This window comes from Nelumbo lutea, chromosome 7, assembly GCF_056320005.1.
Source record: "Nelumbo lutea isolate HS-2025 chromosome 7, American lotus-T2T, whole genome shotgun sequence".
In the NCBI taxonomy this organism is placed as follows: domain Eukaryota; kingdom Viridiplantae; phylum Streptophyta; class Magnoliopsida; order Proteales; family Nelumbonaceae; genus Nelumbo; species Nelumbo lutea.
The window spans coordinates 6,518,250-6,537,441 of NC_142690.1; the positions used below are offsets into that span (position 1 = coordinate 6,518,250).

The window sequence follows — 19,192 nt, forward strand, 5'->3', positions numbered from 1 at the left end:
TGGGAAAGTTTGGAACATGAAGAACATCAGAGAGGGTAAGGCCAAGTGGAAGAGAGATAGTTCCTTGACTAGCTATGGAAGAGTATGATCCATCGGCTAGTCTCACCTTGTCTCTTTCAGAAAGAGGGTGATAGGTTTGAAAGTAAGAGGACGTACCAGTCATATGTTTTGATGCTCCAGAATCAATGATCCATGGAGAGTCATGGTTGTGAGAAGCAACATGGAAAGCAGTGGCAGGGTTACCTGACGTAGATGCAAATGAGGTTGAGGGAGGAGTATCCATTTGACGAATTGCTCTACCATAGAGCTCTAAATGGTCACAGAAGGAATTCATAATGTTCTCCCTCGGGTCAGGTCCAGTGAGATGTGTCTGAATCACAGTAGAAATGGTAGGCTGATGCTCCCGGGTAGCCATGTTGGCCATGTGATGTTTCTTTGTATTTTGCTGCTCGTACTTCTTATTCACCTCTGAACTATGCTTCTTAGTCAGATCTTGAGCCCATTTTGGTTTCCCATGAAGATCCCAATAGGTATTTTTGGGGTGTCGGGGTTTCTGGCAATGAGTGCACCACAATTTTTCCTTATCTTCAGTTTTTTTTTGGAGATCTCCTTTTCGGGAAGAAGATCCCCCACCAGTAGATACACCCCCTTTTGCAACTAACACAACAGCATCCCCACCAGGGCTGTTCATCAAATTTCTCCTGCTTTCTTCCGATTGTACAAGAGCATAGACTTCCTGAACAGAAGGGAGATCCTTAGAGCTGAGAATCTGAACTCTGATAGATTCATACATAGGATTCAAACCATGTAAGAATGCAAACACCCTTTGCTGGGAGACAATCTGTTTATACTTCTTAGCATCCTCATCACACTTCCAATCCACACTCTGGTAGTGATCCAACTCCTTCCAGGCAGATGTTATGTCAGAGTAATAGACCGATAAACACCTCTCCCCCTGTCTACAAGTTGAAGATGCTGCCTGCAGTTGATAAATTTTGGCATAGTGTCTCAATTCTGAATGTGTAGACTTTGCTTGTTCCCAGATTTCATTCGCAGTTTCTGCCCACATGGAATTCTTCCTGATTTGAGGTTGCATGGAAACCAAGAACCAGGACATAACAATACTGTTCTCCTGATTCCATCTATCATATTCAGCACTTCCGGAGGATGGTTCTTTTATCCTCCCATTAATGTAGCCTATCTTCCCTTTTGCAGTGATGTATAACTTGATCCCTCTTGACCACTCTAGGTAATTTAAAGCATCAAGAGGGACAACAGCCATAGGAAAGGATAGGTCACCCCCACCCATTCCATTCGGCATTGAGGAAACTCCAGATGAGGCTGAATCTTCACTACTCATGATTCCTGGTTTAAAAAAAAACAACCAAAGGAGTACTTCCGTACACGGCTATTATAGAAACAAGTCCTTCTGACCTATGGAACAGGTCTGTATAACCTACGGTCTTGTAGGAATCCAAGAAGAGAAATCTGCAATTGTAGTACACAATCAGGTCTGTATGACCTACAGTTGTATAGATGTCATATGACCCTCCAACAGAATAGAAAAAACAGGTGAAGATCACCACACCCCTAATCGGCAAGTCTGGTAGCCGAACAGTCAATGACTGAGATCAATACAAAAAATCTGTTTTAGGACATCAACAATCCATCGAAGGGGTAAAGGACTACAAAACAAATTTGAATACAACTACTTTGTTAAAAAAACAAAAAAACACAGTCCCTTAATAAACAGCCAATCCGTAGGGCAGATGAACAGTAAATGAACAGTACCTCTTTTAACTTCAGATGATAGCCTCTCTGTAAGCCAAAAACTCCCTCTACGAACCTCAGATGATAGCCTCTCTACAGTCGAATCGACAATGAATACCACTTCTGGGCTGGAAGATGAAAAGTCTCTACAACTTCTGGGTTGAACTGAATACAACTGATTAGCAGTTCGATGGATACAGCCTTGGAAGATGAAAGGACTATCTGCTACTGTTTGCTTGACACCACCCTTCAGGCCTGGACGACTTGCTCTGATACCATGTTGAGCAAGAGCGAGAGCAAGTGAGAGACAAGAGGAGAGAAGAGAGGGAGAGAGGAGAGGAGTGCCGAGAGGACTGAAAGCCCCTATTGAACTTAGGGGGCGAAAGAATGATCTATTATTATTTATACTAGTACAGCCGAACAATGTAATCAAAGAGGAAATTACAACAGTACCCTTATGGTACTAAACCTGAATACATAAACATAAACAATACATAAACATAAACAACTGACAACAGTTTCCAAGTAGTCATTGCCATACATCTGAGTGTATCCGTTAGCAACCAAACGGGCCTTGAACCTCTCAATAGTACCATCTAAATGATACTTAATAGTGAACACCCACTTACAATCAACTGGTTCCTTTCCCTCGGGCAAATCCACAATTTCCCAGGTATTGTTCTTATGCAAAGCATCTAATTCAGTCATCATAGCATCCCTCCATTTTGGCTTGGACAAGGCTTCTGGGACAGATCTAGGAGTCACATGTGTGGAAACAGAGGCAAGGAAGGAAGAGTAGGAAGGGGAAAGAAGGTTATAGGACAGGTGTTTGGAAATGCAATGAGTTATACATTTCCATTTGCCTTTGCAAAGAGCAATAGGGAGATCAAGGTCAGGGAAGGTATCCAAAGTGGTAGAAGAGGGCTGACCTATTACCTCAGTAGTGATGGGAGGTGCAAGAGGCTCATCTGAAGGTGTGGAAACAACTTGCATGTCTCTGAGTCTTTGTCTCTGGTACCACCTTTGGATAATAGGATGGGAATTGGGAAGAAAAAGTGGGAGGATGAGCAGGAGCAGGGGGAGTAGGAACATGAGAAGAAGAGCCAATAGATGACTCGATTGGAGAAGACTCAATAGAAGATTCAATGGGAATTGGAAGAGGAATAGATGGTGACAACACAAACAACTCCTTTGAATGCTTGCCCTCTGGAGAAGTACTAAAGAAAGGAACAGACTTCATAAATGTAACATCTCTGGAAACAAAGTGAGTGCCATGGACCAGATCAAAACAGCAATACCCCTTTTGTATGGAGGCATATCCCAAGAAGACACTGTGTGCTTTAGGCTCAAACTTATGTCTTTAATGACAGTGAATATGAACATAACAAGTGCACCAAAATACTCGGAGTGGAAGAGAGAAGAGATCCTCATTTGGAAATAGGAGGCTAAAGGAAGTTTTAAACCCTAGAACCTGGGAAGGCATCCGGTTTATCAAGTATGTAGCTGTAAGGACAGCATCCCCCCAAAACTTAACAGGAACATGAGAAGCAAAAATGAGGCTCCTCGCAACCTCAACCACATGTCGGTTCTTCCTTTGTGCCACTCCATTTTGTTGTGGAGTGTAGGAACAAGAGCTCTGATGAATAACTCCAAAGGTATCAAAGTAGGAGGAAAGGCTCTTCTCAAAATATTCCTTTGCATTATTAGATCGGAATATTTTCATCCAAGTGTTAAACTGGGTAAGAATAAGTTCATGAAATTTTTGTACAATATTTGGCACTTCATCCTGGGACTTCGTAAGGTCAATCCAGGTGTAACGAGAGAAATCATCAATGAAAAGGATGAAATATTTGTATCCCCCAATAGAAGATAAATGATATGGCCCCCACACATCAGAGTGCACAATATGGAAAGGAGAAACTGATCTTTTATTACTCACTGAAAAGATTGTCTACAATTTTTTCCAAGTTCTCATAACTCACAATGAAGACTCAATAGGGATATTCCCTTGAACATTTCTGGAGACAAATGACTCAAAGCTGAAAAAGACAAATGAGCAAATCTCAAATGACATATCATGACTCTATCAATTGACTTTGATGAAATAGACTCCAAGGCTACTCCACTAGGTGATCCAAGACTTTGATTAGAGACATCCAGCAAATATATCCCATTCGCCTCATGGCCACTCCCAATAGTCCTCTAAGATTTCAAGTCCTGAAAAACACAATAAGTAGGAAAGAAGGTTATGCTACAATTCATTGATTTTGTTAAGCTACTGACGGATAAAAGGTTAGTGCTAAGTTTAGGAACATGAAGGATAGAGAATAAAACAAGGGAATTAGAGGCTCTAATATCCCCCTTGCCAAAGATGGGAGCAAGAGACCCATCAGTAAGAGAAATCTTCTCTCTACCAGAGAGGAGCTGGTATGAACAAAAAAGGTTAGGGATGCTAGTCATATGGTCTGATGCACCATAATCTATAATCCAAGGAATTCTACAATTACTTAAGGCTGTAGCATGATTTGCAGAAGCACGAATACCTGAATGGGCAAAAGTGGACGAAGAGGGGTTGCCTAAGGAGGAAGCTGCAACAGTAGTCTCCAAGTGATTAATCAACCTCCCATATCTCTCAAACTCTACCTTCACTACTGCCAGCTACTCCACAACAGATTTTTCTTCACCTTTAGGTGTTGTAGCAACATTTGCATTCTTAGGCTTTCTAGACTGACTAGCTTTCTTAAAGTTGTTGTTGTTCCAAAACTTCTCTAGAAGAAGATCTGGATGAAGTTTCCAACAAGTATTCTTAGTATGTTTTGATTTCTTGCAATATTCACACATCACCTCTTTCTTCTCATTTACACCCTTTGGTTTTATTCCAACATGTGCAAAATGTTTTGAAGGTGGTGGAGCCTGTAGCTGTACCTGTCACTTGCTCTCTTCACTACTCACCATAGAGTATGCCAGAGCAAGTGTTACTTCATCCTTGACCAGAATATTTTGCCTCATAATATCAAATTCAGGATTAAGTCCTGTAAGGAAATGAAACACCTTGTTTCTTTCCACAAATTTCCTGAAAGTTTCTACATCCTTGTTGCTTTCCCATACAACTGCTTCCATAACATCAATTTCCTACCATAGTGACTTCAACATCGATTAGTAGATAGCTACACTCTTCTCCCCTTATTTCAAAATTTTCACATCATTCATCAGTTTGTAGGCCCTTGGAACATTCAATTTCCGAGAGTATGTTTCTGTAGCACTATCCCAAATCTCCTTGGATGAAGTCATCCAAAGATAGTGTTGACTCGTGGGGTTGGATAGAATTTACCAACCACCCAATAATTGTGTAGTTATCTTGCATCTATTTCTCATATGTAGGATTAGTCTCTTCTGGTTTCACCTTACTACCCGTGAGAAACCCTAGTTTACCTTTACTACAGACACGAATCTTTATAGATTGTGCCCAAGCTAAGTAATTTGTCCTGTCAAGTTTAACTGTAGTCACCCTTGTCAAAATGGAATTTACGGGGCCAATCCCTGACACCGGGATTCGCTTCATCTCACTTCCAGATTGCTCCATCAATCAAACAAAAATAAAAAAACAATTTTTTGTTAACAGCTGTATTATATGTACTGTACACAGTCTTAGTACCTGTAGGGGTATTTTCGTAATTATGTAGTCACATTGGTATGTACGGCTAGGACAATATAAATAGAAAGCTTCACTCGACTGAAGCTAAGTTTTTTGATTGAGGCCTTAACTCAGCTGCCTCTTATTCTTCTTCCTCTTCTCCTTTTTTTCTTCTTCTTCTTCTTGGTCTCCTGCTCAACAGTTTTCAACCTTTATAGACCTAACTGAGGTCAGTCCAGTACTTGAAAATCAGAGCTATCCAAACCACTTCCAACTGCCCTTAAGTGGGCGTCCACCACTTCCAACTGCAACCGCCCACTTTTGGAGATAAAAAGGAACAAGTTGAAAAACAACCCACTTGATGTATGGAACTGTTTGAGATTAAATGCAAACCAGAAAAGCAAACAAGAAAGGAAGAGAAGAGAGAGAGCTGGCGGCAATGAGTGTTAGAGAGTAAGAGTTCGAACATTACCTCTCTCTAACACTCTAAACATCTCTTATTAATAAGTTAATCTTTGACAAATTACAGAGAGGCCCTTGAGTGGGCAAGAAAATACAAAAACAGAACATTACAGAGTATGGACCCAAAATAAGGCCCACAACAGAGAGAAACATAACATAACATGAAATGACAGTCTATGGGCCATTCGGCCCATCTTCTCTACACTCCCCCTCAAGCTAAGCATAGATGTTAATCATGCCCAGCTTGCCAGTGTCATGTTGAAGCCTTGCCTTGGAAATGTCCTTGGTGAGGAAATCTGCCAATTGTCCTTCAGAAGTAATGAATGGAAGACACTTCACCGGAGGAGACTCTTTCATGAATAAAGTGTCTATCAACCTCAATATGTTTGGTTCTATCATGTTGTATCGGGTTGTGAGCAATGTTGATGGCAGCCTGATTATCACAGTACAACATCATGGGTTTGTCATGATCAATCCCAAGTTCTTCCATTAAGGACCTTAGCCACAACAATTCCGAGACTCCATGTGCCATGGCTCTATATTCTGCTTCTGCGGAGGATCGAGCCACAACTGTTTGTTTCTTACTCCTCCAAGAGACAATATTACCAGCCACCAGACTGCAATACCCTGAAGTAGATCTTCTATCATCAATATTTCCAGCCCAATCAGCATCAGTATAGGCTTCAAGTTTCAGATGACCATGTTTGGCAAATAGAATTCCTTTTCCTGGAGAGCCTTTCAGATAGCACAAAATCCGTTCTGTTGCTGCCATATGGGTATCTCTAGGAGCATGCATGAACTGGCTAATGCAATTGACAGCATATGCAATATCTGGCCTAGTCATGCACAGGTACAAAAGCTTCCCAAGAAGTCTCTGAAAGACCCCTTTGTCTTCCAACAAAGTTCCATCCGAAGCTGAAAGTTTGTGACTCATATCAATAGGAGTTGCAGCTGGTTTTGCACCCAAATTTCCAGTTTCAGACAACAAATCAAGGACATATTTCCTCTGGGAAATAAGAATCCTATCCCTGGATCTGGCAACTTTTATGCCAAGGAAGTATCTCAACTCCCCTAGATCCTTAATCTCAAATTCTGTACGGAGGAAAGACTTAAGGGCCAGAATGCCTGAGGCATCATCACCAGTCACTATAATGTCATCAACATACACAATGAGATACACTGCTAGAGATCCACTTTTCTTTACAAAGAGAGTATGATCTGACTGTGTCTGAACATAGCCGAATTTAACAAGTGCAGCTCTAAATCTCTCAAACCAGGCTCTAGGAGATTGTTTGAGGCCATAAAGAGATTTCTTCAGTTTACATACCTTTCCTTTCATATCTTTCCCATACATTCCTGGAGGAAGACACATGTAGACCTCCTCATGTAAGGCACCATTCAGAAATGCATTCTTTACATCTAACTGATAGAGAGGCCAATCAAAGTGAGCTACCAGAGATAAAAGAAGCCTCACAGATATCATCTTAGCAACAGGGGCAAAAGTCTACAGATAGTCAATCCCATATGTCTGTGTGTAGCCTTTTGCAACAAGTCTGGCCTTGTACCTCTCAATAGTCCCATTTGCCCTGTATTTAATGGTAAAAACCCATTTGCACCCAGTGAAACACACAGTGAGAAGGGAAAAAGGTTACACAACATACATATGGGATTGACTATCTGCAGACTTCAGGTCCTGTATTTAATGGTAAAAACCCAATCACCTTCCGAGACTTCTGGTCCTGAAACACACAGTGAGAAGGGAAAAAGGTTACACAACAATTCAATGACTTGGTCAAGCTACTTACAAATAACAAGTTGGTATTTAACTTAGGTACATGAAGAGTAGAAGATAAGAGTAAAGAGTCTGTAGGCTTGACAGTTCCCTTGCCATAAATAGGGGCAAGAGAACCATCAGCTAAGGTGATTTTGTCACGACCAGGAAGCAAACCATATGACACAAACAAAGTGGAAAGGTTGGTCATGTGATCAGAAGCACCTGAGTCAATGATCCAAGGGGACTTGGGATTACCTGTGGTAGATGCATGGTTAGCAGAAGCCCTTATACCTAAGTGAGCAAATGCGGTGGTGGCTGGACTTCCAGAAGGGTTGGATGATGAAGCTACACCTTCAAGCTGGCTGATCATCTTTCCAAACTTCTCATATTTAGCTTTCATGTCTGCCAATTGTTCACTGGCAGACTCAACCTCTGTATCTGTACTTGTGGCTGCATGTGCACTTCCTGTTTTTCTAATATCATTCTTCTTCTAGAATCGGATAGGGACAAGACTGGGATGCAATTTCCAGCACTTTTCCTTGGTGTGTTTCGGCTTTTGCAATATTCACACACCACCTCTTTCTTTCCTATACCACTGGGAGCTCCTATAACCCCTTTGGGTTTAATTCCCATATTTGCAAAATGTTCATCGGTACTGACTCCTTGAACCTGCACTTGCCTCCTTCTTTCTTCACTACTGACCAAAGCATATGCTTGAGACAATGAAACATTTTCCTTGGACAAGATGTTTTACTTTGTAATGTCACATTCAGAATTCAGCCCTGTCAAGAACTCAAAGAACCTATTCCTTTCAACCAATTTCCTGTATGTTTCAGCATCCTTAGGGGTATCCCATGTCACAGCCTCTATCAAATCAATCTCTTGCCATATAGATTTTAGGGTTGAGAAGTATGCTGCAAGTGACTTCTCCCCCTGTCTTAGATTCTTCACATTACTTCTCAGTTTGTAAGCTCTGACAACATTCAACTTCTGGGAGTAAGTTTCTGCAGCACTATTCCAGATTTCTTTAGCCGAGTTCATCCACAGATAATGTTGACTAATCTGTGGCTGCATTGAGTTCACAAGCCACCCAATCACTGTGTAGTTTTCTTGCACCCATCTCTTATAAGATGGATCATCCTCTGGAGGAGCTTTCTTGCTCCCAAAAATAAAACCCCAATTTCCTTTGCTACAAATATGGATTTTCACTGATTGTGACCAAGCCAAGTAGTTGGTCCCATCAAACTTGACTGTAGTTACAGCTAGCATAGAATCGGTTGGGGTTCCCAAAATCTGTCCATATTCAGCAGCATTCTTGTTTTCAAGGTTTGAGAAATCCATCATGTAATGGCTCCAATTAGGATTTTCAATAGGTTTCCCAAGGTACTGGGGTCTTGATGAGTTTAGTTTGAGCTGAATAGGCAACAACAACTAGCTCACAGAATCAGTTCAATCTTGATAATTGTGACGGTCAAGTTCGGTGGTAGTTCTTTCTTTACTGTTTCAGCCTTCAAAGGACACCCAACAAACCTCCAATCACAAGGTATTTCAGGTTCCCAACAGCCGTTGTCCCAAAGAGAAGAAAAAAGGGCAACAGTCCTTAAGAGACCTTTTGTCGAACAGTCAGTGTGCAGTACTTAACGGCCTACTGTTAACTAGAAGAAACCACTTCAAAGTGTTCAGTATAGGTCCAAGAAGAGGCTGGGATGAAGATGAGACTAGTATCACTTAGTTTTAGATCAGTTTCAGCAGCTTGCCTGTCCAATAATCAGCCGAATAGCACTTCCAAAACAACCTTGAAATTTCTGAGTAGAATCAGTCCAGCAATAGTGGGCCGAATGGAGGTGGGCTTTAAATGCTTTAACAGTCCTCCCAAACAACAAAAAATAACCCAGCAAAGGACTGAGAAAAGACTTACAGTAAGAGAGTCTCTGGTTTGAACTATAAACCAGGCCGAACACTTGTTCTCTGAGATAACTTCGAAATTCTTTTTCTCTAATTTCAAATCAGGCCAAACAACTTGTTCTCTGATTCTTCCTGGTCACCGAACCCTTCTCCAAGTGTATAGAAACTTGGGCACCCTCCAATGACCTCCAAGAACCAGGCGGATGACTGTAAACTTTCAGCCCTAGAACCTCCTCATGTAGTTGGCTGAACTAGAACCACATGAGGGACATGCCAAGCAATGGCCTGCTCTGATACCAAGTTGAAAAACAACCCACTTGATGTATGGAACTGTTTGAGATTAGATGCAAACCAGAAAAACAAACAAGAAAGGAAGAGAAGAGAGAGCTGGTGGCAATGAGTATTAGAGAGTAAGAGGTTCGAACATTACCTCTCTCTAACACTCTAAACATCTTATCAATAAGTTAATCTTTGACAAATTACAGAGAGGCCCTTGAGTGGGTAGGAAAATACAAAAACAAAACATTACGGAGTATGGGCCCAGAATAAGGCCCACAACAGAGAGAAACATAACATAACATGAAATGACAGTCTATGGGCCATTCAGCCCATCTTCTCTACAGAACCCTCCAAGCCTTGAGCGCCACACCCAAACGGTCTTTTTAACCCGTAACTAGAAACTCTTTAGTTGGCTAGGGTTTTGGGTAAAAAAACTGTAGCCCCACTTTCTTGACAATCTACAGCCAGATTCTGACTCTCCAAGTTCTTTGAATGATCAGCAATTTATCTCTCCATACACCTTTCGATTACTAAAAGCGTATGGGAAAAGAAAAGAAAAAAAGAATAAGAGCGAAGGAAGACTTGCTCCGATACCAAGATGTGATTCAGACCAATAAAAAATAGTAGAATAATTCAGATTATAGCAAAAGAAGTAGAGAAAAAGAAGAAGATAGCAATAAGAAGAAATAAGAATGGAGAAGAAAGGAAAAAGAAGGAGGATTTTGATAACCTCTCCTTTTCCCCCACTCTAATCTTTTATTAATTTTACCCGAGTTACATAATTTACAAGTCTACCCTTAAGTGGGCGTCCACCTCATCAGCATACTTAGAAAACATAAACAAGAATTAAAGGCCCATTAAGAATAAATAACAAGAAAGAACTAATAAATAAGACACTAATGGGCTAGGGCCCATTCATCCCAGTTTCTCTACACATACAAAACCAACAATAATGATAAATCAGGAATAAGACTTGTAAGGGTTACGTATTGATACATGTTGAGAATGGACCAAGTAGAAGATCAAGACTGTAATCAGTCTTGAATCCTAATAGGTTTTAGGTTTACAAAACAGAAGAAAGGTGAGAGAAAGGAGAGAGAATAGAAGAGAAACAGAAGAACATAAGTGGTTGAAAGGAGGGACAGATTCTAACAGATCTGCCGCCGCCACTTTCTTATTATTTATAGGTTATGTTTAGTACATAATGGAAAGGACACATCTGCCCTTAGTACTTACATAATAAATAAAGTAAATAAAAGCTGAAATAAATAACAACTGAATTAACAAACTGACTCAAACTGACACTACTATAACTGGAATGTAGAGAACACTGATGTGGGCCCCACTGCAGTGGTCCCTACCGTGTTCGTAGGACAGCATGTGTAGTTATTTGTTCCAGTTATAGTAGTGTCAGTTTGAGTCAGTTTGTTAATTCAGTTGTTATTTATTTCAGCTTTTATTTACTTTATTTATTATGTAAGTACTAAGGGCAGATGTGTCCTTTCCATTATGTACTAAACATAACCTATAAATAATAAGAAAGTGGCGGCGGAAGATCTGTTAGAATCTGTCCCTCCTTTCAACCACTTGTGTTCTTTTGTTTCTCTTCTATTCTCTCTCCTTTCTCTCACATTTCTTCTGTTTTGTAAACCTAAAACCTATTAGGATTCAAGACTGATTACAGTCTTGATCTTCTACTTGGTATCAGAGCCTATCTAGGGCTTCTCATGTGTGTCTAGTCTAGCCGACCACATGAGGACTAGCTAGGGTTGGAAGCTTTGAAGAAGTATTCGGTGGCTGAATCTTGGAGATTACCAGGAGAGGTTCGCAGTAGTCAAAGACTTGCCGCGGCTTGCAGAGAGTTGGTAATCAGGAAGTAGCAGTGAAGGTTAGGGTTCAGGTAACCCTAGAAGACAGTAAACCGAAGTACATAAGTAAGTTCTTTTTTATTGAGTTTCAGAGACTGCAATCAGTCGAGATAGGTTGGACCTATCTAGAAGTGGGGCCCACATCAGTGTTCTCTACAGTACATAGGACTAAATTGAGTAAATAAAGTAGAAGTTTGTGAAGCATATATAAGCCTAGAATACTCTTCCTGGGTAATTCTCAACATCTTCCTCTCAGGCTATATACATGTAGTAAAAGGTTAAGGTGATGGTGTGTTGTCATGAAGAAAAACCAAGTTGGCAACTTGGCTTCTTAAATATGTATCCTTTAAATCCATGATGAGAACAAAGACATGCTCCATGAGTGTATCTACAATACCCAATAGTGTGATCATCAAGGCCATAATGAGTGCAAAACCTGGTATTAGTGGCCCTACCACAACTAAGATCACCTAAGGTGTCCATATGTCTACCTATACCACATTATCCATAGAATACCACAATTCCCACGGTTAGTTTTCCAAAAAAATTGCTATGGTTGAGTTATCTGTTGCAGGTGCAGTATAGGACTTTGACAATCTAGCCCTCGAGTTATGAGAAAACTTCCATGATAGTAGTTCAGGTTACCTACATAGAAATCTTTCTTTTATTGTTGCATAATTTTGATGGTTGAGGTGATGGGTTGATAAATGTTCAGGTCTTCACACAGTCCCATGACTTCCTCCTAAGTATGCTCTCTTTACGTGTTCCCAAATCTGCCTAGATGTATCTAGAAAACTCAGGTTGCTACTGATCTTAAGACTCCACAGAATTCCATAGCCACACTTTATTCTGCATCTCATTGCACCCACTTACAATAAAGGAAGCATCCTAATTCTGGTTTCCCATTTGTCAATTACTTTACCTTGCCTTTTCTTGCTAGAAAACTTTTAACATATTTAGCCAAAATAGCGCAATTTCCACCATTCAATTTCATTGAGGTCATTGGAATGGGCATAAAATGAAGGAGAAACATAATTTAAGACTTGAGTTCTATATCTTGTCACCACAATAACCCAAACTCTCAAGAAAAGTTAATTTTGTTATTTTCTTTTTATATTACATATTTTTTTATCAATGAATTCTCTTTATATTACATATCAACTATTTCATTTCCATCTATTTATATGTATATGTGTTTATGTTCTTTACATACAAAGGTCTTATGGTGGTTTTATTCATCAACAATTTTGTTCCTTTCAATAGGTTGTTTCAGTAGTCTTAGACAATTATGGTGATCCTAAGAAAGACTTGGAAAGTCTTGAACATGACAGGCAGGAGACCAAGAACCGTTGGGTGCAAGAAGTGCTTAAAGTTGAGGGTCATGTTTCTCCTGCAGATGCCATGAAAAAGATTCCTTCTTGTAAGAAGATTATCAATGAGAAAGGCGAACTGAATGTGACTGTGTAATTTTTCATGGCCCATGATCTTATAATGACATTTACCTTTTTTTTCATGATATTGATGAATCATACCTTTCCAAATATAATTTGTCATCTTTCAACAGGGAAGATGCCAAGAACCCCCAATTCTGGTCAAGGGTTTGCCTGCATAACATGGCCAAGCTAGCAAAGGAGGCAACAACTGTCCGACGTGTTTTAGAATCTTTGTTTCGCTACTTTGATAGTGGCAATCTCTGGTCTCCTGAACATGGGCTTGCTCTCTTTGTCTTGATGGACATGCAGTTATTAATGGAAGACTTTGGTATGTTCACTTATCATTTACTGGTTCTGATTATATGCTCTCAGGATTTTTATTCTTTCTGCCACTTGTCTTTGTGTTTCATTTAACCTTTCATCCATCCTGACCTGGTTCTTTCTTATCTTTCTGTAAATTGCAGGGCAAAACACACACTTGCTGTTGTCCATCTTAGTTAAACATCTTGATCACAAGAATGTCATTAAACAACCTGACATGCAGCTAAACATTGTTGAGATTATCACCATTCTTGCCCAACACTCAAAGGTTCAGGCTTCTGTAGCAATAATTGGTGCAGTCACTGACATTATGAGGCATTTACGGAAGAGCATACACTATTCACTTGAAGACTCAAACCTGGGAGTTGAAATGATTAAATGGAACAAGAAGTTTCATGAAGCAGTAGACAAGTGTCTTGTGCAATTATTAAATAAGGTTATTGTTTTGAAATATCAATTGTACATTGTACTTGGACCCCTTTAAGATGTGTCTCAATTCTGATGATGCAAATTGGGCTGCCATTTCTAAACAGGTTGGAGATGCAGGACCTGTTCTTGACGTGATGGCTGTCATGATGGAGAATATCTCAACATTTACTACTACAGCAAGAAGTACAATATCTGTTGTTTACCGTTCTGCTCAAATGGTAGCATCACTGCCAAATATTTCCTATCAAAACAAGGCATGGAACATTAACAACACCATTTTAATGTGCTTTCTTGTTTTACTGCTGAACTTGCACCTGAATTTTCTTTCATGTGTAGGCTTTCCCTGAGGCATTATTTCATCAATTACTCTTAGCTATGGTCCATCCAGACCAGGAAACACGGGTGGGAGCTCACCGCATCTTTTCTGTTGTTCTTGTGCCATCCTCTGTTTGCCCCCATCCTTGCTCAGCTATTCCTGGCACATCAAAGGCTTATGGTTTCCAAAGAACATTATCAAGAACTGTTTCTGCATTTTCTTCTTCAGCTGCTCTTTTTGAGAAACTAATAAAGGAGAAAAGTACCTCCCAAGAAAATGGTTGCCAAGATATTGATGTTGGAAAATTAAGAACTAACAGCGAAGGACTCCTGAGTAGATTGAAGTCCTCTTACACTCGAGTTTACAGTGCTAGGGGTTCCCCTTCAACATCAGATGAGGAATGCATGAACGCTCCAAATAAGGAAGGGGTACGTCGTAAAGGTTCCTAATTCTCTTTGAATGCAAGTTCTTACTTCCTCACCATCACCTGGCATGACGCTCTCATATTTACTGAACCTCAGGACCCAATGTACCTTAGGTTAAGCAGTCGTCAGATTACTCTCCTGCTTTCATCACTCTGGGCACAGTCTCTCTCTCCTGAGAACATGCCTGAAAACTACGAGGCGATTGCTCATACTTACTGTTTGGTGTTGTTGTTTTCTCGAGGCAAGGTAATATTGGTCTTTCTGCTGGTGTGATACCGTGTGAGTGTGCATGTGTTTCTTTCTGGATTCAACCAGTGTTTTTTATTCAGAAAAAAAAGTACTTGGATTTTTTCATGTGGACAATATACTTGAAAGATTTTTTTTCCATATCTATTAAATCCCACTTGATCTTTAAGAGATATTTCATAGGACAACAATGCACACTTAATTGGGGATGATGAAGAATTGAAAAAATAACAATATGCAAAACGTAAGAGAAGAAAAACCAGAGAAAGAGAGAGAAGTAGCTAAGTGGTTTGTTTTTTAAAGTGAAATTTTTTGCAAATATTTCTCCCATTGTTTTGGGTCATCCTATCAAGCACTTGCTGAGAAGTTCACTGTCAATCTGCTACTCTTTCTTCTTCATATTTTCTATATGTGGTTATGGAGTCCTTATTGGCAAATATTTTATAGATATTTCTCATCCTTTTTTTACTTTATTTCTATGTCAAATATCACATCCTTATTATTATTGGCAGTTAACAATTTAGATATCATTATTAATGCAAAACAATGGTTTAGATGTGTTTCATATTTTTATTTTATAAATAGTTTTTCTTTGTTATAATTTGTCTTGTCCCTTCTTCTAAATTCATGTCTTCAAGCATTCATACTTTGAGTTTTCACTACCAATACTGAATTGAAGGCCTGCTGTTTACTATCTTCAATTACACAGAGTTACATTATGTGGCTACATTTTGACAAGCTGCCACTGTTATCATTCCTTCTCTGGTTGTCTTGCAGAACTGCATTCATGATGCTCTAATCCGAAGTTTTCAGATTGCATTTTCATTGCGGGGCTTTTCTCTTAATGGAGGTAAATTCCTAGCTAATGCGCAGTTCCAGTTCCCCCATGCATGTATTTTCCCTCATACTTAAAAACTCTATAGCATGAGTTGCTTCTAGCAATGAGTTTGATTGATTAATGAGCTTGATAAGTAGTCTGTGTGTTGCATGGCAAAGATAAATATTATATTCAGAAATGCAAATAACAGTAACTTAGAAAACATATATTTCTCTCTAATCTCTTTGAACTCATCGTTACTGATGGAGAAGAGTGATCAATAATTTTTTGTAAATATATACTCTAGAATTAAATAAAACAATTAATAATGGAACTGATTTAGAAGATCATGGGTAGCAATTTTAAATTCTAACTGGTCCCAGTTGTTGCAAAATAACATGTAGATAGAAAGTTATATCTCTGGTCAGAAAACTATCAATAATGTGAAAAGTGATTTTAGAAAAGGATAATTAGATTATACCAAATGGGACCCTCTCATGTACAGGCCAACTTACATTGCCAATCTTGAACAGAGTTAAATGGTCTAGGCTGCCATGTATTCTTTCTAGGTTTTGACCATAATACTGGAACTGCAAAAGTGGAAAACAATATATGAAACATACACTTTCTTTCAAATTTCAAGGTCTAATTATATTTTATTAATTGGATGTTAGAATGTACACTTTCAATTCTTTTTAGGGTAATAAGGTTAGTGAGAAGAAAAGGCCATGAAAAATTGGATAACCAGAAAATTAGAAAAATAACATAATAATAAACATTGACTCCCAGATTGTCATTGATTTGGTGAGTGTGTTAGAATGTTAGAATGAAGTCTCTTTGTATGAGTGTTCGGCTGATAAGAGTTCTTATTAGCCCATACTTAAGTTTAAGTTATCCTGTAAGTGGGCCTGTGTTAATGGGCCTAAGCCTGTTTAATGTTTTAAGTTAACTAGGTGTCCCATCACTAATCAGGGGCATTCCAGTAATTACTTGTATCATTGTACTACATTCAAATATAAATAATAGCATGATCGACTGGGCAGTTTAGTTCGACATTCACAGCATACCAGTGGTGTTCTTCTCATCTCCTCTACTTCGAGTACATCTCTCAAGCTCACATGGTATCAGAGCACTAGCTTCTCATTGGTTTCAGCCGGCGCACTAGCTTCTACTCTCTCTTCTCTTGCTGTTCTTTCCATCTTCTTTCTTCTTTTCTGGGTTGCTAAAAAAACTAGGGCTGTAAGAGAACAAAGCAGATTCGAACTAGGGTTTCCCTTGGTTGTAGGGCTCAAGGGAGGTAAGGCCCAGAAGTGGATGTCCTACTAGGTTCCTTTTTCAGCAAATAGTAGCTATTTGGCTACTAAGAGAGGTCTGTATAGGACAGACCTAGTTGAGGACTGATTTCAGCAGTCCTAGCCCTAGCCGAAAGGGGGAGATCTTCTCCACAACTGCAGCTTCGAAGCCCCTGCAAAACCAGCATAGCACAGTGGTAAAAAGCTCCAAGTTCAGGTTGGTTATCAGTCCGGAACCTCCCACCACTGCTGTACCCGAACTGCTTCAGCTCAAGTGAAGATTACCTAGGGAGCTGCCAGCTCCAGATTGTCCAGCACTGTGAACACTTCGGCGAGCTCTAAACCTACTCTAAGACTGAAGTCAACATGTCCTCTCTATCTGGAAAAGTTTCCTCCAGAGATAACAGACCTGCCGCAAGGTTCTCTAACCTAGAAAACCCTAATCTGCACAGTTTACAGATTATAAACGTGTTGCTGGATGAATATAACTTCAGGGAGTGGTCCGTCTCAGCAAGGCTGTTCATTACTTCTCGTGATCTCACAGGCTATCTGGATGGAGACAAGAAAGAACCTGAAGTTGGCAGTCATGTGCATGTCGTGTGGCGCAAGGAGAATGCCACAGTCATGTCTTGGTTGTTGGCCTCCATGACTCCTCGGATGGTTAGAACTGTTCATCATTTCCCCACAGCCGCTAAGATTTGGGAGGAAGTATCCAAGACATACGGCCAGAAAAAGAACAATGCTAGAACCTACAAATTGAACCAAGATATTGCAGCTCTAAGGCAAGGAGACATGTCCATGGCAACATATTTTGCAACCCTAGAAGGCCTTTGGGAAGAGCTTGATCATCACTTGATATTGGATTGGGAAAATGCCAGGGACAAGGAGAGACATGACAAGCAAATTGAAGAGAGCAGAGCCTTCAAGTTTCTGGCTGGCCTAGACCCAGTATATGAGATGAATTATCGGAGCTTCACCATGTCTATTGTTAGAATGATATGTTAGAAGGCTTGAGTGTGTTCGGCTTATAAGAATTCCTATTAGGCCATTCTTATGTTAAACTTATCTTGTATTTGGGCCTTTGCTAATGGGCCTTTGTTTGTCTTAAGTCTTCTGGGTGTCCCATCACTAATCAGGGGTATCCCAGTAAATTCTTGTACTTTGTACTTCACTTATATATAAATAAAGGCATGGTCGACTGCAAGTACAGTTCGACATTTTCCAGCATCTTTTCTTCTTCTCCTCATTTCTGCTACTTCGACTATAGTGGTTCAGCTTTCATGGTATCAGAGCATTGAGCACCCTCCTGGTTACTGCCGAAGCCATCTCCTTCTTGCTGTATTTCACTTTTTTATTATCTGGGTTGCTGCTGTGAAACCCTAGGGTTGTAGGAGAACAACACAAGGTTCGACCTAGGGTTTCCCTTGGTTGTAGGGCGCAAGGGAGGTAAGACCCTGAAGCTGGAGTCCTACTAGTTTCTAGTAGTTAGCAGCTATTCGGCTGCTAAGAAGAGGTCTGTATAGGACAGACCTAGTTGAGGACTGATTTCAGCAGTCCTAGTGTTGTCTGTAAGGAGGGGAACTCCCTTTACAGTTGCAGTACTCGAAGTTCAAGTGGAGTCTGCATAGCACAGGTCGGTTACCAGCCCAGAACACCTTTTGCTGCTGTAACAGAACTGCATCAGAACTGTGACAGTCTCGGCAAGTCTGAAACTGTGTTGCGAGCTGTCGGGACCTGCTGAGGTTACTTCGGCTAATCAGAACCTGCATCAGAACTGGTTCAGAAAGACCTTTACAGAACTGTGGCGACTTCAGTTACAGACCATTTCCAGGTCGGTTACTAGCCCTACTCCATCTCTGTGAACTGGTTCAGTTACAGACTTTTCCTTGCTGCTGTACCCGAACTGGTTTAGTCCAAGTGAAGCCTATCTGGTGTGCTATCAGCACTGTGAACTCTGTGACTACTTCGGCCAGCCCTAACCAGAACCACCCAACAGTGTTGTGATCAACTCCTTGACCAAAGTTAGGATGTCATCACTATCCGGTGAAGTTTCCTCTAAAGATAACAGACCTATTATAAGGTCCTCAAACCTGGAGAACCCTAATCTGCATAGCTTGCAGATTACAAGTGTGTTATTGGATGAGTATAACTTTAGAGAGTGGTCTGTCTCAGCAAGACTGTTCATTACCTCTCGTGAACTCACAGGCTATTTGGATGGAGA

The 19,192-nt window shown here is 40.2% G+C and overlaps 1 protein-coding gene across 8 annotated transcripts in view; it reads left to right on the forward strand.

Annotated features, from left to right (window-relative positions):
- The window catches only part of LOC148844857 (protein SEMI-ROLLED LEAF 2-like), a 208,966-nt gene that overhangs the window by 107,882 nt on the left and 81,892 nt on the right, over positions 1-19,192 (forward strand). For all 8 annotated transcript variants that reach the window (XR_016101990.1, XR_016101992.1, XR_016101993.1 and 5 more), the window contains 7 exons: positions 12,956-13,155; positions 13,257-13,453; positions 13,590-13,882; positions 13,980-14,129; positions 14,212-14,619; positions 14,713-14,862; positions 15,640-15,712. Coding sequence is in view for 4 of the 8 variants with exons in the window: in XM_088953713.1 (XP_088809839.1) it covers positions 12,956-13,155; positions 13,257-13,453; positions 13,590-13,882; positions 13,980-14,129; positions 14,212-14,619; positions 14,713-14,862; positions 15,640-15,712 (1,471 nt within the window). In the remaining 4 variants the exon portion in view is untranslated. The remainder of the gene's footprint in view (positions 1-12,955; positions 13,156-13,256; positions 13,454-13,589; positions 13,883-13,979; positions 14,130-14,211; positions 14,620-14,712; positions 14,863-15,639; positions 15,713-19,192) is intronic.